This window comes from Pogona vitticeps, chromosome 1 (assembly GCF_051106095.1).
Source record: "Pogona vitticeps strain Pit_001003342236 chromosome 1, PviZW2.1, whole genome shotgun sequence".
In the NCBI taxonomy this organism is placed as follows: Eukaryota; Metazoa; Chordata; class Lepidosauria; order Squamata; family Agamidae; genus Pogona; species Pogona vitticeps.
In genome coordinates, this window is record NC_135783.1 from 131,576,355 (window position 1) to 131,593,051 (window position 16,697).

Consider the following 16,697-nt stretch of genomic DNA (forward strand, 5'->3'; position numbering starts at 1 on the left):
TACCATCATTAACCAAACACATTAATCAGTAATGGTAAGATGCATCTATGATACAAGCTGGAGTATTTTTGCATATTTGTATAGCTCTCTATTTCATCACTAGATGAGTGGAATTCTGTCATTTAGTTTGCTTGTGAAAGATAAAGTTTCCCCTTGACATTTAATCCAGTCGTGTCCGACTCTAGGGGGCGGTGCTCATCCCTGTCTCCAAGCTGTAGAGCCAGCATTTGTCTGTAGACAGTTTCCGTGGTCACGTGGCCAGCGCGACTAGACACGGAACACCGTTACCTTCCCACCGAGGTGGTCCCTATTTATCCACTCGCATTTTTACATGCTTTTGAACTGCTAGGTTGGCAGGAGCTGCAACAAGTGACGGGGGCTCACTCCATCGCATGGATTTGATCTTACAACAGCTGGTCTTCTGACCAATTACGTGCAGTGAACTGATTTTCAAATTCAGCTAATTATTTTTTCATTGGATTATTCAATGTATTTCTAGCAAAGCACATTTGTTAACTTTAATGTTACTGTCTCTGTATGCAGTACAAATGAAGAATTGAATATGATTGTGGTTATTAGGATTCAAGAAATAAGAGTTTAGAGGTGTAATTATATATGTATACAACAGGTGACGGTAATAACTGAAGCATCCAGCAGGACTTGATTAAATGAATGATTTCTGCTCAACATTTTAAATAGAAATCTTGTCATATAACTACATTTATGTTGAAATCTCCTTAATTTTACTAAGAGGCTTTGGGTAGAACAAATCTGGAATTTAACTATGTGAGGGCAGGATTACGATACACCAATGCACTGCTGGTGGAATGGCCATCATATCCCATGTGTGTGCAGACCCGGAGGACAGGAGGAAAACATGCCAACAGGAAACACAAAATTTGTGTGGAAATGGTAGATGTATCCATAGTACAGTGGTGCCTCGCTTAACGATTTTAATTGGTTCCAAAAAAATTCATTGCTATGGGAAAACATCGCTAAGCGAAATGCGTTTTCCCATAGAGATGCATTGAAAACCGGATAATCCGTTCCAATGGGAACAGATTGCCGTCCTTAAGCGGAAATTGCCATAGGAAACATCGCTAAGCGAAACGCGATTCCCCCATTGGAATGCATTGAAACCTTTTCAATGCATTTCAATGGGGGAGAAAAAAAATCACCAAAAATTCAAAAAGAGTCAGAACGAAGCAAGATTTGGTTAACAAAGGGTTTCTTAAGTGCACTAACGATTTCAAGCACTCTAAACCCCTTTAAAACAATTTAACACCTTTTAAAAATAGTGAAAATGGAGCTGTCAAAAACATCGCTAAGCGAAACAGGGGGACCTAAACTGTCATCGCTAAGCGAAGCAAGGTCCTGAACATCGTTATGCGAATTTCCCCCATTGGAAACATCGCTAAACGGAGCGCAAGATCGCTCCTAAAACCTCATTGCTAAGCGAATATATTGTTAAACAAGGCAATCGCTAAGCGAGGCACCACTGTACTGCTGGCGCTGTCCATTAGAGACTGTGTTGGGGATGGCTACCACATGCTTCCTCCACAGAGGAGGATAAAAAAGGTCAGGACAGGACCCCAACATGCCTTCTCTGCCACCACACGTGCAAGTCAGTGTTACAGCATCCCTGTGCCACCAGCCTTCAACAAGGAAGAGATCCTACTCAACACAGCAGTCTAGCTCCTTGGGCAGATTGCATGGACAGCTCTCTCCGAACAAGGGAGGGGAAAAACTTGTTTGCCAAGCAGCCAGGAGAAGGGATAGAAAGCGAGAGCAGAGACAAATACATACAGAAATTTCCTGTCCTGTCGTTTATTGCATAGGGCAGTATATTTACCCTCAGAGGGTAACAAAAGTAGGAAGAGCCTAGCTTAGATACTCTTTCTTTCTTAACTAAAAGGTCAGCTGAAAAGTCTTCTTTCTTTGGTTCTCTTCTGTTTTACACAGGCCATTTTATGCAAAAATGAATATTTATTTATTTAAACTATTTGTATCTTGATCATCCTCTGTTGCAAATGCAGGAGGTGTGCCTACAGAGCCGCTGTACACCAGGGGTCTATTGTACACAATATTCCATTTTAAAGAGGCATGGATAAAAGGTGAATGCCTTTATAAGGAAGTGTGATGATGTAGAAGGAGAGTGGGACTTGTAGTCATTGAGGATGAGAGAAAATGGAGTCAGTTAGGTTTCAAAGTGAAATGAGTTGAGGACATTGGAATGTGGTGAAGGCTGAGAGGCTGTTTTTCCTAATTTACAGCTAGGATGGTACAGAGTGAATCCTGATAAGCGTGCAAGGTTGAGGAGGCCCAGTGTGAAGACCCAACAAATTCCAGTCTAATTGGGAAGGAGATAACACACCTGCATCTCCATGAGAACTGGAGGTGGTGTGAGAAGTTACGCCTCCTGGAGTTAATTGGTTAACAGCCATGAAGAAGGAGGTCCGAGGGGTGTGGAAAAGATGGAGGAGAAGGGATGTTGAATGCTATGCACTCTCTTAGCTTATGCCAAGCTGAGAGGGAAATCTCTGATGGATTGAGTTATGTAAGTGGATGTTTGCAGAATGTAGAATGGTAAGAAGAAGGAGGGGTGGGATTAGCCCACCACAGCTTAGATCTTAGAGTTTTTAATTTTTTTTAATAAGAAATAACTGCTTTATTTAATTGCTGTAACCTTTGAACATTTTATTATGCTACCGTTTAAGCAAAGAACTGTTTCTATGAATTTTAATTTTCTTAATAAAAAATAATTATAAAAACCTCATTGAGGACTAGTCTCTTGGACCAGCAGGGTTTGGCTAAATCCAGAAGAGTGGAAAGGCTACTAACTGGCTACTATAAAGAAGTCCTATTTAACTGAGCTGTTTTGGAAGCACAAAGCCCATGTTCAAGTACTTGCAAGCTACTGAGTAAAGTGTTTTTCAAAGGTCAGGCTCGTCTACCGCACAGATGCTATGCACTGCGAAAGTTGAAGACTTACCTCAGTGTAAGGTGATAGATTTGGGGCCTGAAAGACTCCCTGACCAAGCGCCATACCCTCTTTAGGAAGGTAAGGTTGCTCACAGTATACATTGGGGGAAAAGAGCTACAGTTTCTACAGTCCAAGAATACAGCGAGTGACTGATGGATTTGAGCAGGAAATGAATCGTCATAAAGTGAGACCATGTACCTGACACCTAAGACAGCATGTGTGAACATCAGAGAAGACCAAGCTGGATGTGTGGATTTTCATGACAAGTCACCAAATTGTGACTACTTATCCTGTGCTCCATAATTTCAGTCCATCACATACCTTCCACACCTCATCAGCCACAAATACATCAGATGACACCCAAAGTGCAGATGACACTCTTCTATCGCCAGAGCTTGAAAGTTGTTAGAAAATAGCTAGCTGTTTGTAATAGTTTTTTTATTACTAAGATGTAACTACAGCACATCATAATTGCAACAATGAGACATAACCTCTGTCATTTTGCATTGTAGCTGTAATTTACTTTTATAGTTATGGGGTGCAGCCTTACTAATGGATGGGGACAGACTTCTACATGGAAGACTTCTACTTTAAAACAAGTAACTTAATTGCAACTATCTTAATTTTGAGAATAGAAAGTTGCTGGAAGACATTGTAACTATTGTGGCAAGTAACTATTTGGAGGAGCTGAGTTTGTAAGTGTACACTTTTTAATAGTTTACTAGGCTCTACATAGGGGACGTGGTGGCACTGCAGATTAAACCGCAGAAGCCTCTGTGCTGCAAGGTCAGAAGACTAGCAGTCGTAAGATCAAATCCACGCAATGGAGTGAGCTCTCATCACTTGTCCCAGCTACTGCCAACTTAGCCGTTCGAAAGCATGTAAAAATGTGAGTAGATAAATAGGGACCACCTCAGTGGGAAGGTCACGGTATTCCATGTCTAGTCGCGCTGGCCACGTGACCACAGAAACTGTCTTCGGACAAACACTGGCTCCATGGCTTTGAAATGGGGGTGAGTCGGACATGACCGGACTATATATACCTTAAGCTCTACATGGCACAGTGGACGCTGACAACCACTAGTACATTGCTCAACAAGTGTTTTCTTCAGACTGTAGAACTTTTGTGTCAACTAGTAATGGTTTGTCTATAATTATAAGGACATCCATCCATGATTCACCTTATTTGTTTAGTTTACTGGATCATCGTATCTTCAGAGGAATAGTATCCTACCTCCTTTCTGGACCCAAGTGACTTAGAACCTGAAGATGCTGGTGAATGGCATGTACTAGGAAGCCCATAATACAGAGAGGAGCATTAGTTATTACTGTGACAACAATAACTGCAGCACAATGTTGAAAACAGTCTTGAAAACAGCTTTATTAACAAAAGAATCTGAACACAACTGCAAAATTATCACTGAGCAGTACTCCCATGTCCAGGTCACAACATAGATTTATGTTGCTGATACTCTACTGGCATCATCGAGTCCATGTTGAACTTTGTCTACTGCAGAACATACAACAAAACTGAAAGAGTCATCAGATGTAGTTCCAGTGCCACTACTTAATGCAAACTGCTTCATAGAGAGAAATGTGTATAGAGTCCTTTGTAATGTTCCATGGCAAAGGTATATCTGGAACAATGCAGGGTGGATCAGCTGGCACACATTTCACCATCTCACTTTGGACATGGATGCTTATGCTTGTATGTGCCGTTTTTGTGAAAACTGCCATGTGTTCTTTTAGTATTCCAAAACAGGAGGTGGGCTTTAGGGGTTCACCACTCTGACCGTGGTTTTGCCCAACTCTTGAGAGACTGGGTGGTTTTTCACAGTTACATGTGCCTCTGGTGCAATGAAAACACACCTTCATTGACATGTTGGTAGAGGTTTTGTGGCCACACTTGGAACTGCTGAGGTTGAAGAGCATACGTACTGCAGTGGTTGCTCCAGGATAAAGATGAGTCATTGAGCGTTGTCTCCCTAGATGTGAAAGAGACTACGTACCTCCATCTTAGGTCTGAGGGCTAGATGAATTTTAAGTTACACAGAGAATACAGTAGCTAGCCTGACCGAGGCCTGTTCTTGTAAAGCATGCCTGTCTTAATTGTGGTATTATTAAGCTAATGTTTTACTGGCTGGTACCTTACTTAAGGAAAGGGTTATAACTGTCTTTCCTCTCAGAATGCACCTCTCTGCCAAAATCTGATTTATTCATGTGTTCATTGGGAGGTAGATTCTGTCTACATGACTAGGATACCAAAGTGAGAAGGTTGAACAGGTCAGCATCCTTGTGCTCTCTTGAGTGCATTCTGTTGCTCTGTCAGGTGGCCTAGAAAGCTGCAGTCTGGGTAGTCTCTGGGTATCTGAGTACTACTTTGCTTTGAGATCCATATGCAAGCCAGAGATTGTCACACTAAAAACAACAAGGTTTGTATCCATGCAACTGGGTAGTGAAATTGTTCTTAGGCAAAGACAACTGCAGTGCAACTGGCTGTTGCATGCATAGAAGACAAACTAACAAAATTTAGGCCATGAAATTAAATTGTCCTTGTACCAGTTTCCAGCCTAAGTATAACAGGTCATAATAAACTGGTGTCCATCAGTGCATTTGATTGTACAGTTCGGCCACATTGACCCAAATGCAGTTGATGGTGAATGTAGTTGGAGATGTGGGATCTGTCAGCCCGCATGCTGAGTTGTTCTATGTTAGGGTGCTCAGAAAAGCATGTTGGCAGTTATATAGATAACACTATTTGCATCTGATATATCCTTAGCTTCTGTGAATGGACTAGGCGTTTTGTGCCTTTTCGCTCATTTTGAGAAACAATTTGGAGTTGACATTTTGTGTATGTACATCATGTGTGGAGGATCCCACCAGTACAGTAGAGGGGAAAAGCCCTGGTGCTTATTTGCATTTGCTGTAACGGTTCCTGCCTCGTTTACTTTCAGATTGTGGTCATGGCTGTGATGATGAAGAAGAATAGGAAATCTGTGAATGCAGTGTGATGCATTGGTTATTAATTGTTTTTTTGGCAGGCTTGGGTTCAGGTTTCACATATGAATGGTTTATATTTTCTTCAAGCAAAAGTGCCTTACTGCTTGGCCGTCTTCTCCTCTTGGGTTATTTCCTATTTTCCCCCCTTGTCTGGTCATCTTTAGATGCCCCTTTGGATAGACACATACTGTGAGATGTCTGATGGATGGATTGATGTTTCTAGCCCTTAGCTAAATGGGTGGGTGTACACATCACACAACACAGTTAAAAGAGGTGGTTTCTGGCCTGCTGAGAGCCAATCGCCTTTGGGACAGAGCTCATTTTTGTTAACTTTCTTCTTGCTAATGCTAATGTTTTTATGACTCATGATGCAATCTGTTCTAATAACCTTTAAAGTGATGGCCAGCTGGCAGTCAGTACACCATGCTTTGATTCTGTCTGATCCTCATGTTTCCTAACACATGATAGGGTAGGTTGTACACATTTCTCATGTGCCAGTTTTTGAGTTGGGCCTTAGTATTTCAAGAGTGAGTGGGGAAGTGATGTAGCCCAGGCCGGAGCCCAGACCATGACAATTTTTTGCAATGTTTTCAATCCAGCATGTCCTCTAAGAAATTAGAGGATAGCATATGAGTTTGAGAGCTGGCTAGATAGCTCAGTGGTTTAGGTTCGATTCCCCACTGCACCTCCTGCAAACAGAGCCACCCTTTGTAAGCCCTGGGCCAGCTGCACAGCCCCAGGGCACCCCTCCAAAAGAAGGGAAGGGGAAACCCCTCCTGAGAACTCTCTACTAGGGAAAGGGTTGCCATAAGGCAGAATTGATGGGACATGATGGTGCTGAAGATGTACAGGTTTGGGAACAACTTGATAAAGCCACAAACCTTTGTTGGCCTACTACGGATGGCTCTGTGAACACATCATTCTGGGCAAGAACATGCTAAAGAGGAGCTGGGAGAAGTTCTTTTCTGGGAGAGTAGTTGCGCTGTTGCCAACTTTTTCAACTGGTAATCCGAAAAAGTAACTTACACACCTACACACACACACACCTACACCTACACACCTACACACCTACACACACACACACACACACACACACACACACACACACACACACACACACACACACACACACACACACACACACACACACACACACACACACACACACACACATTCCCTGAAGGAGTCTTGTGGTGCATTCTTTTTATTGTATCCCTTGAAATTTCTCTGCTTTGGATAATTAGACTGTTAGATCCGTAGGCATAGGTAAAGATGCCGAAGTTAATTTTATAACCCCCAAACCTTCCTGGTTATGGTAGAATTTGTGAAATAATGACAACAACCTATTTACTCTTTTCTTCACATAAAGTTTTCATTTCTTGGTTGATTAACTTTAGGTGGATAGCTGAGTATCATGAATGTAATGAGAAAAATACATTGTGCTTTCAATTACTTTTCATAGTGAAAAGACACAATTATAGGAGCTAAAAGGATACACCCTCCCTATTATTGTTTTGTTTATACAGTATAGTAAATGTAGCGTTAGCATTGTGCCAGTAGAACTGCCTAGCACTTCCCATTAGAACATCCTGCCTTAATTTCCATCGTCATGTTGCGGGAACATTTCAGATCTGCTCTGAGGCTGAAAATTTCAACAATAGTGATGCAATTTCAAGGCATGTGTTTATGTATAGAGTGCAATTCCTCCTGATGGGTAGATGACTTCTTTCTTCATGCTCCAAGACTTCCATATATTTGATAGGGGATGTTATTTCTTTCATTTGGCTTCCTAGCCTGTACCATCCCTCGGGCCCATTGCAATTTTAAAAAAGAAACTTCTAGTACCGGTATCTTTTTACATCTAGGGTATGGTGCAGATGTACCCTAAGGTTGCAGTCCTGTGCTTGCTTGCTTACTACAGAGTAAGTCTCACTGAAATGTGTGAGACCTAACTAACAGGTAAATGTACTTAGAGATCAGACTGCAAAGTAAGTAAATAAATAAACAAAAGTTAATTTGTAAGCATCAGTTGAGAGAGAATGTCAGTGCCCTTATGCTTCTTGCTTACGTATGCTGTAATAATGTATTTAACTAGGAGATCATGCATTTTTCTCTTACATGGGAGTACTGAAACAGTCAGGAAAAGGTTTGGATAGTTACCTGGGAATGGCTTAGTGTTTTATAATGAATGAGCTGTCAGGCGTAAGACCGTGCCTCATTTGTTGAATGTGCTGGAAGGTATGTGGCAAATGAAATAGGATATTGCACAGACAGAGGATTGCTGCTGTTTATGGATCAGGGGGATGTGAAGTCTATTGAAGTCCCCTCTCCATAACTCTGTTGTGATGCAGTCTGGCAAAGGCAATACAGAGTTGCGTTTCCAAAGACCCAGGCTTCCTTTTCTCTATAGAAATTACCTCTGAAATTAGATTTTTAGACCACCACTGACAATAAAACAGTGTTGTGTTGTATTCTACTGGGCATTCTATCATCTTTCCCTCCTAAGATTGAGCAGCAGCTTCACAGCTGATGATCTTCGGCCCAGAACTCTCTCTTAATCTAAGTCACCCTCCCAACAATCTCTGTTGAAGGAGGATAATCTGTCCACTCTGCTGTCAGGCTCCTTCAAGGAAAGGCAGGATATAGAGGGGTGCATCAATATTGAAGACTCTCTGAACAGTGGCCACCATGATAATGTAAGTGAAAAACAAAAGAAGAATAAATCTCAAAATGACAGAGGACTGTCCTTCAATTTAGAAAACCCAGACTGTTTCAGTCTTCGGTTGGTTTGGGGCCTTCCTCAGGGGCTAAAAGTAAAATAAAAATAGTTTTATAATTATGTTACACAGCAACTGTCAAAGTCCATCATAGTCTGTTTCATAAGTGACCTGGCTAAAGAACGAAACCTCTAAAAATAAGCATTGCTTCACACAAGCAGTCCATAATATCTAACACAGAGTGGGACTCTTCAGCTGGTGAAAGCAGTGGCACAGGTACCACCCAGTCACATGCTTTTTCTTCCTCCTAGCATCATAGAACTATAGCATCTTCAGGTTGGAAGGGGCCTATAAGGCCATCGAGACCAACCTCCTGCTCACGGCAGGAATACAAATCAAAGGATATCTGGCAAATAACTGTCTAAATTTCTCTTGAATGCCTCCAGTGTTGGAGCACTCACCACCTCCCAAGGTAAATGATTCATTACATTACTGCTTGAATAGTTAGGAAGTTTTTCCTGACATTCCTCCTCCTCTTTGGTCATGGGCAGAAGACACAAGAGGGAGTCATATCCCCACAGGTGGAGGAAGAAACAGCAAAATATAGATCTCCAGCTATATAACCCAGAAGCAGATTCTAGTCACCAGTTTTTCCAACAGGGAATTAAGCCCCCAAGAAAGGCTGGTTTGGGAGAAAGGGTTTTCTGTACATGACTCTACAAGTGTCATTTTATTTGCTCCAATTCTTTAGAAACATAAAATTGCACCATGATTGTAAAGGGATCAGACCCAGCTATGCAAATTCTAGAACAGCTTTTAGACTACCTTCCACATTTAGGCCTTCCAAACCCTACCACACTGACTTTGAACTACTTTACCTGGCCTTGTGGCACAATGGTTAAAGTGCAATACTGTAGTGTGGTTAAAACTTTGCTCTTGACTTGTGATCAATCCCAGCAGATTCAGGAAGCTGGCTCAAGGTTGATGCAACCTCCCATCTTTCCACAGTTGGTAAATTGAGTAAACCGAAATGTAAACTGCCCAGAGAATGCTTTATGGAGAGGTATATAAGCAGCACAGTTTGCCTTTGCCTTATATTGCAAGATTTGGGAAAGTTCGAATCCATGGTCCAACATGTGCAGGAATTAATAAGCCATTCTACAGATAGTATCCCAAGATTTCTCCATTGTCAAAAAAAAAGGACAAATAAACGAGGATCACCTGTTTCTCAAAATTGCACTGATCATAAGAAGGAGCTCTGGCATCAGTTGTTGGACGGATCAGGCCACCAAGCATGTTCCATCAATTCAGCTTCATAGACAAATTTCATGACACAAATTAAGATAGTCTTTGAGGATGGCTTAAATCTGGGATTTCTTAACTGCAGATGAGAATAAATCCAATAATACCCCTACTACAAGTTTTGCAGAACATTCACAAAGAAGTGATAAACTCACCAAGGAGGCCTATGGTGTCCATTTGCAATTGAATTTTGGAGTCTTTTGTCAAATATATAGATCATTCCTTCAGACTCTTTATGTTACTTATACTTTCTCATGTACAAGATTCCACAGATTTCATAAACAAATTGAGTCTCAAAAGCTAGAGGACATCTCAGTGCTTAATGACATAAGGTCCCTGTATACAAGTATACCACAGGATCAGACTCTAGAAGCTATTAACTAATATTAGATGAAAGAACAACAAAATATATTGCAACATACTGTACTTATTTTTGGAACTAGCAGAGATAGCATTGTGGGGAAAAAGTAAGGTTTGAGGAGTTGTGCTACAGAAAACAGAGAGTGTCTTCTATATGCTCCTTTGATGAAAGATGATGCTGGCATATAGATAATGTTTTTTGTATTTGGAGGAAAGTAGTGACACAACTTAAATTTTTTTGACTGGGTAAACTCATTGAAAGAACATATTCAATTTGATATGCAATACAGTGTTATAGAAATTAATTCTTTGGACTTAAGTATTAAAAATGAGTTAATAATTCAATTGCTACTTTATATAGAAACCCATCTGATGAGAATGTCTATCTTAGATAGTGTAGATCCCTTAAAAATACCTTAATGTACAATAAGTTTTTTTTAAATGAAATGTAACTGCACAGAGGAAAGTAAATATTTAAGTGAGCACCTTTAAATTCCTTTGAGCAAACCAAGAATTTAAAAGATGTATTGCAGTATAAACCTAACTCAGGATGTGCTCACTGGCGAGGGTTTAGAGTGGGCAGAGTGTTCTTGGCCTGGCATGGCTCTTGTGTTGGCAGAACCCCCTCAGGCTGGCTGGTCTCACGAGATCTGCCAGCAAAAGGATCTGTGGCCACTACTGCTGTATTGGCTAAGGTTAGCGGGCAGAAGAGGCAGAATGGGGACTGCCAAGGGGTAGGATGAGGGAAGCTGAATTATGCCAGGAATGAATCTCCTCCAGCCAAGGAACATAGCTGCGAACTCAACACAAAGTTAGACCAAAGTAAGAGTTGTCCTAATTTTCAGCATCCCCAGGCTGTGAGAGGTTTGAGTTAGCATAGCCTCAGTTGCCCTAATATCAGCTCAGTCAACCCTCAGCCATTATGGCTAATGGAAATTAGGTGCAGTGATCGCAATACAAAAGTGTCTGCATATATGTACTCAAAATCTGCCAGGTGCTATAACACTGGGGCCCTGCCCTTGGAATAAACAGGTCTACTGAAAGCATACTTTCAGAATAACAGTTTAAGGATATTGCCAAGAAAAAGAAATTATGCTCTGGAAATGCATACTTTAAAATTGTCCCCATAAGCCTCATGGTAAAGAGCATTTTCTTCTAACAATGCTGGTACTGAAAGTGTGCATCTGAAAGAATTACATCCACCTGCAGTAGATCTTTGTTGTAAAAGCCTGTAGAAATTTCCAGAGTACAGGGTGGTTGATTGTGATGCAGCACTGGACTGCAACAAGCTTGATGTGAGAGTCCAATGGAGGTGGGAGGAGGACTAGTCGCTTTCCACTGCAGCTTTCGATGCTCTCCTCAGAAAATCTGCTGTGTAGGGCTGAGGAACCCCCTGAAGCCAGTTTGGGCGCAGTTCTAAAGGCTGCATTGGGGGAAGGGGAAGGAAGGATGCTCCATGGCTGTGCAGGATCAAGGCCACACTGGATTCACACTTGGGACGCCAAGTAGCAAGGCTTCTAATGTATCTTTTATCTAGCAATTCTTGCATTGTATGATATTCTGATTTAAGAAGAATTGATTTAACTTGATGAAGAATGTGATTCATTTTAGTCAACTCTGACTGAAGCAAATACATTTGTGTATTGCGAAGCAAACATTTCTAATCACCAGAACAATTGGGTGCAGTTGGCATAACAGAGCTTGGAAGTAATGTGTTATAAGTGGCCATGTGGCTAACCTTTCATGATTAAAATGTTGCTGAAGTTAAGAAATAATAGCCAGCACATAACTTTTTAAAAAATAAATAAATTCCAGGCTCTGTTTAGATAGGAAACATGATGCAAAACTGCAGGCTTTTCTCTAACATGTACCTGATTTTTAGATGGAACGAAAGAAAATACGAAACACCAAGCTGCAAATGAACAGAGGAAGAGTTATTATGCTGCAAATGATGAATTTTTTGATGCATACGATTATGACTGAAGGGATTATTTTGAACCTCTCACCATCTGTTGTTATAAAGGTATTGTAGAAGGGTATTACATTGTTTTGAGTATTAAACAAATTTATTCAGTTACATCTATACAGCACAGGCACCTTGCAGAAACAACCCGCATTGCAGCTATTAAATCTCAGTTTTATAAACTACGGCATCTGATTTTTTAAAAAAATACTGCAAGTGGTATGCAGGATAATCCTATATTTCTCTTGGATAATTTGGTATTGGGTTGCAGGACTCACTTTTAGAATCAAGATGCAGGTGCTTGTGTGCTGCATACTCTCTTATACCTAAAATAGTTATGCAGGTATTTGAGGATTACACTAGGATTGCCGTAGACAACCAGACACCTTTTTTTTTTGGCCAAATTCCTTTTTTCTTTCCTCCCTCTTTTTTGCATGCAATAGTGCATCCTCAGAAACTGCAGTAGTTAACTGAGGCTAATTAAGAAGATGTTAGACATGTGACCAGGCACACATATAGCACCTTATTAATTTGCCTCAATTAGCTACTATGGCTTCCATGACCGACTACCATATGCAGCGATTTGGGTATCTGCCTGTGGAGTTGGAGGTCAGTTCCCCACTGTGCTTCTTTGAAAGGGGCTAGATTCAATGATCCATAGGGTCCTTTCCAACTCTGCAGTTCCAAGAGTACAGCAGTTATATATGCATGAAGAATAGTAAGATGAACTAATTAGATGGTGCTAATTATATATATAAAATGTGATTTTCCCCTTTCCCTTTCTTTTTTAGGATTTTAATGTTCCAGCTCGTGAAGCATCATATTTGGTGGTATCTTCAACAACATCATTTAAAAATATTTAAGTAACTGCATCTTCTCAGCACAATTAGAAATGTAAACTTTAATTATGACTTACGTTCTCTTTATTTGTAGGATATATGAATACTCACCATTAGGATTTTGTGAAAATGAAGATGTTAAATTATTTAGCAAAACTGGCACATGTAGTGATTTTTGCTATACAAGTTGTTGATGATTAATTCTTTTTGTAATTTCCTGATGAATTATTTCTCTATGTCTGCCTAATCAGCAGGCCTGCTGTGAAATATAATTGCACTTGCAAGAAAATTACAGTCTCATGAGATGAATAGGTTTGATGATTAAATTTAGTAGAATGAAGTAATAAGATTCAAACACCCAAGCAAAATGGCATGCTGCTCCTTTAACATTATTTGATGACCTCCCTAAAAAAACACAGAACAGTGTTTGGGAAACAATCCAGCTTGACACAACTCACAACAGAGAAGAGAAAATTTTGAAGAACACAATATTCTCTTGGTAAATGAAGGAATTTCACCTCAGTTAAATTAAAAATACCAGTCTTGATCTGGGGTCAGCAAATCATAATTCACCGAGCTAAAACAGACATACACACATACATTCCCTTTCTCAAGCCTGATAAGAAAACATACTGGCTGCTAAATGTAATTACTAAACTGGATCTAAGTATGGTAGTAGATTGGCATTCATATCAGCAGGAGACAGAGTTCTGTGCAAGGAACATGAATTAGCTGTTGTTTTCTGCATGGCAAAAAAATACCTCTTCCTACCCATATTTTCCCCCAGCGATAAGTATGGGTGTTTTTCCTCTTGCCACGTTTAATGGCAATGCATTATATCTGAACGTCTAGCTGTTCTTTCGTGAAATACAAATATTTCCAGCCAAATCCTAGGTGAGAGCTGACAGGCTCAAACTTCAGACGTGGAATTGCTTTCGAAGTTATTTCTTTCTCAAGTGGTGTGTGAAAATGTCTTTGGTATCTTGAGAATGAAGAGAGTTCCCTGGTGTTCTGTTTACCCAGTACTCTCAATAGGCCTGGGAAGAAGCTCCAGGCCTAAAGCTTCAGAGGGTTCATTTCTTTACGGTTGATGTTATTAGGGACAGGGAAGAGCCCCAGCCAGCACTAAAAGTACCCCAAGACAAGTTTCCTCCCAACTAACTGAGACTCCACGGGCAAGGCCCCCTTTCACATGGAACTTACAATAACCATCACAGTCATGGGGCTTAACCTCAGAGGAATGATGTGTGGGATGGGAAGCTTAATGGGAAATACACAGCTCCCCGCCCCCCAGAAATGTACTGTCTGCCTAGGGGACTACGACTTTGTGACGTACATTTGGAACCAGAGATTTTCTTACTGATCCTATTAGATCTTTTTGTTTGTCCAGCTCATCAAATGATGGTAGTTAATTTACTTCTCACTGCAAGAATCCTGACAGCTAAAATGTTGAAAAATAGATCAAGTTCCCATTATGGTATTATGGTTATAAACTGTAGCTGTTGGTATGCAGTTCTGATGTATAAATTAATAGGGCTGAAAAATGGACTCCTTTTCAGATGCACTGGAATCAGCAGCTGCCAAATAATGTTATCAACTTATATATATTTACTATAAACGAGGATATGAATTTGATCTCTTTCTGCTGGCAAAGGTTGCCTTAATAACTGCCTAGTTTATAGAAGACTAGATGAGCATATTGTTGTTGTTTAGTTGTTAAGTTGTGTCCGACTCTTTGTGACCCCATGGACCAGAGCATGCCAGGCCCTCGTGTCTTCCACTGCCTCCCGCAGTTGGGTCAAATTCATGTTGGTCGCTTCGATGACACTGTCCAACCATCTCGTCCTCTGTTGTCCCCCTTCTCCTCTTGCCTTCACACTTTCCCAACATCAGGGTCTTTTCCAGGGAGTCTTCTCTTCTCATGAGATGGCCAAAATATTGGAGCCTCAGCTTTCCTACTTTCTTCAGTTTAAGCTTGAGTTTTGCTATAAGAAGCTGATGATCAGAGCCACAGTCAGCTCCAGGTCTTTTTTTTTTTTTTTTTTTTTTTGCTGACTGTATAGAGCTTCTCCATCTTGTTGTAAGCCACCCAGAGAGCTTTGGGTAGAGTGGGCTGCATGTAAGTGAAATAAAATAAATAAATACATAATCTGATTTCGGTATTACCCATCTGGTGATGTCCATGTGTAGAGTCACGTGTTGTTGGAAAAGATTGTAACAACCAGCTTGTTCTTTTGACAAAACTCTATTAGCCTTTGCCCTGCTTCTTTTTGAATTCCAAGGCCAAACTTACCTGTTGTTCCTTTTATCTCTTGATTCCCTACTTTAGCATTCCAGTCTCCTATAATGAGAAGAACATTTTTCTTTGGTGTTAGTTCTAGAAGGTGTTGTAAGTCTTCATAGAATTGGTTAATTTCAGCCTCTTCAGCATCAGTGGTTGGTGCATAAACATGGATTACTGTGATGTTGAAAGGCCTGTCTTGGATTCGTATTGAAATCATTCTATCATTTTTGAGATTGTATCCCAGTACAGCTTTTCCCACTCTTTTGTTGACTATGAGGGCTACTCAATTTCTTCTACTGGATTCTTGCCCACAATAATAGATATGATAATCATCTGAATTGAATTTGCCCAGTCCCATCCATTTTAGTTCACTGATGCCCAGGATGTCATTGTTTATTCTTACCATCTCCTGTTTGACCACATCCAGCTTACCAAGGTTCATAGATCTTACATTCCAGGTTCCTATGCAGTATTTTTCTTTGCAGCATTGGACTTTCCTTTCACTTCCAGGCGCGTCCGCAGCTGAGTGTCCTTTCGTTTTTGGCTGAACCACTTCATTAGCTCTGGAGCTACTTGTCCTTGTGCTCCGCTCTTCCTCCGTGGAACGTTGAATGCCTTCTGACCTGAGGGGCTCATCTTCCAGCATCATATATTTTAGCCCCCCCCCTTCATTGAGTTTTCTTGGCAAAGATACTGGAGTGGCTTGCCAGTTCCTGCTCCAGGTTGATCATGTTTAGTCAGAACTCTCCACTATGACCTGTCCATCTTGAGTATCCCTGCAGGGCATAGCCCATAGCTTCTCTGAGTTACTCAAGCTCCTTCGCCACGACAAGGCAGCAATCCGTGAAGAGGGATGAGCATATAGTATAAGCATATATTGTGTATGTGTGTGTGTGTGTATACTGTATACATGAAATAAATAATTTTAAAAAGAATGAAATATTTGTATTAAAAGCTAAATATGTCTATGCTCTCTAGTTGCACATTGGATCTTTGTGAATGCCCTTTATAGATAACCTGGAAGTTTAATTCGAGTGAAAGCAGACAAGGTAGCATGTTAGCTAGTGATCTGATAACACAATTGTCTGTTCTGTTTTGGATTGTGTCTCACAGTGGGGATGCTGGATTCTTTATCTGTTTTTTAAAAAGTGAATGATTCAAAAGTAACACTTGCTTTGGGATTTACAACATAATGAAATGCACTGGATTAATAAAATTAATAGTCAGAATCTGTGTGTGTTCACATAAG

At 40.6% G+C, this 16,697-nt stretch overlaps 2 protein-coding genes across 2 annotated transcripts in view; one reads left to right on the top strand and one right to left on the bottom strand.

The window, feature by feature from the left end:
* DCDC2C (doublecortin domain containing 2C) overlaps positions 1-16,677 on the top strand; it is a 52,840-nt gene extending 36,163 nt beyond the window's left edge. Inside the window, exons 12-13 of the mRNA XM_073001164.2 lie at positions 12,245-12,385; positions 13,117-16,677. Of these exons, the coding sequence (XP_072857265.2) occupies positions 12,245-12,345 (101 nt within the window). The 3' untranslated portion in view covers positions 12,346-12,385; positions 13,117-16,677. The remainder of the gene's footprint in view (positions 1-12,244; positions 12,386-13,116) is intronic.
* LOC144587799 (uncharacterized) overlaps positions 1-16,697 on the bottom strand; it is an 887,030-nt gene that overhangs the window by 326,703 nt on the left and 543,630 nt on the right. The gene's annotated exons all lie outside the window — the stretch shown is intronic.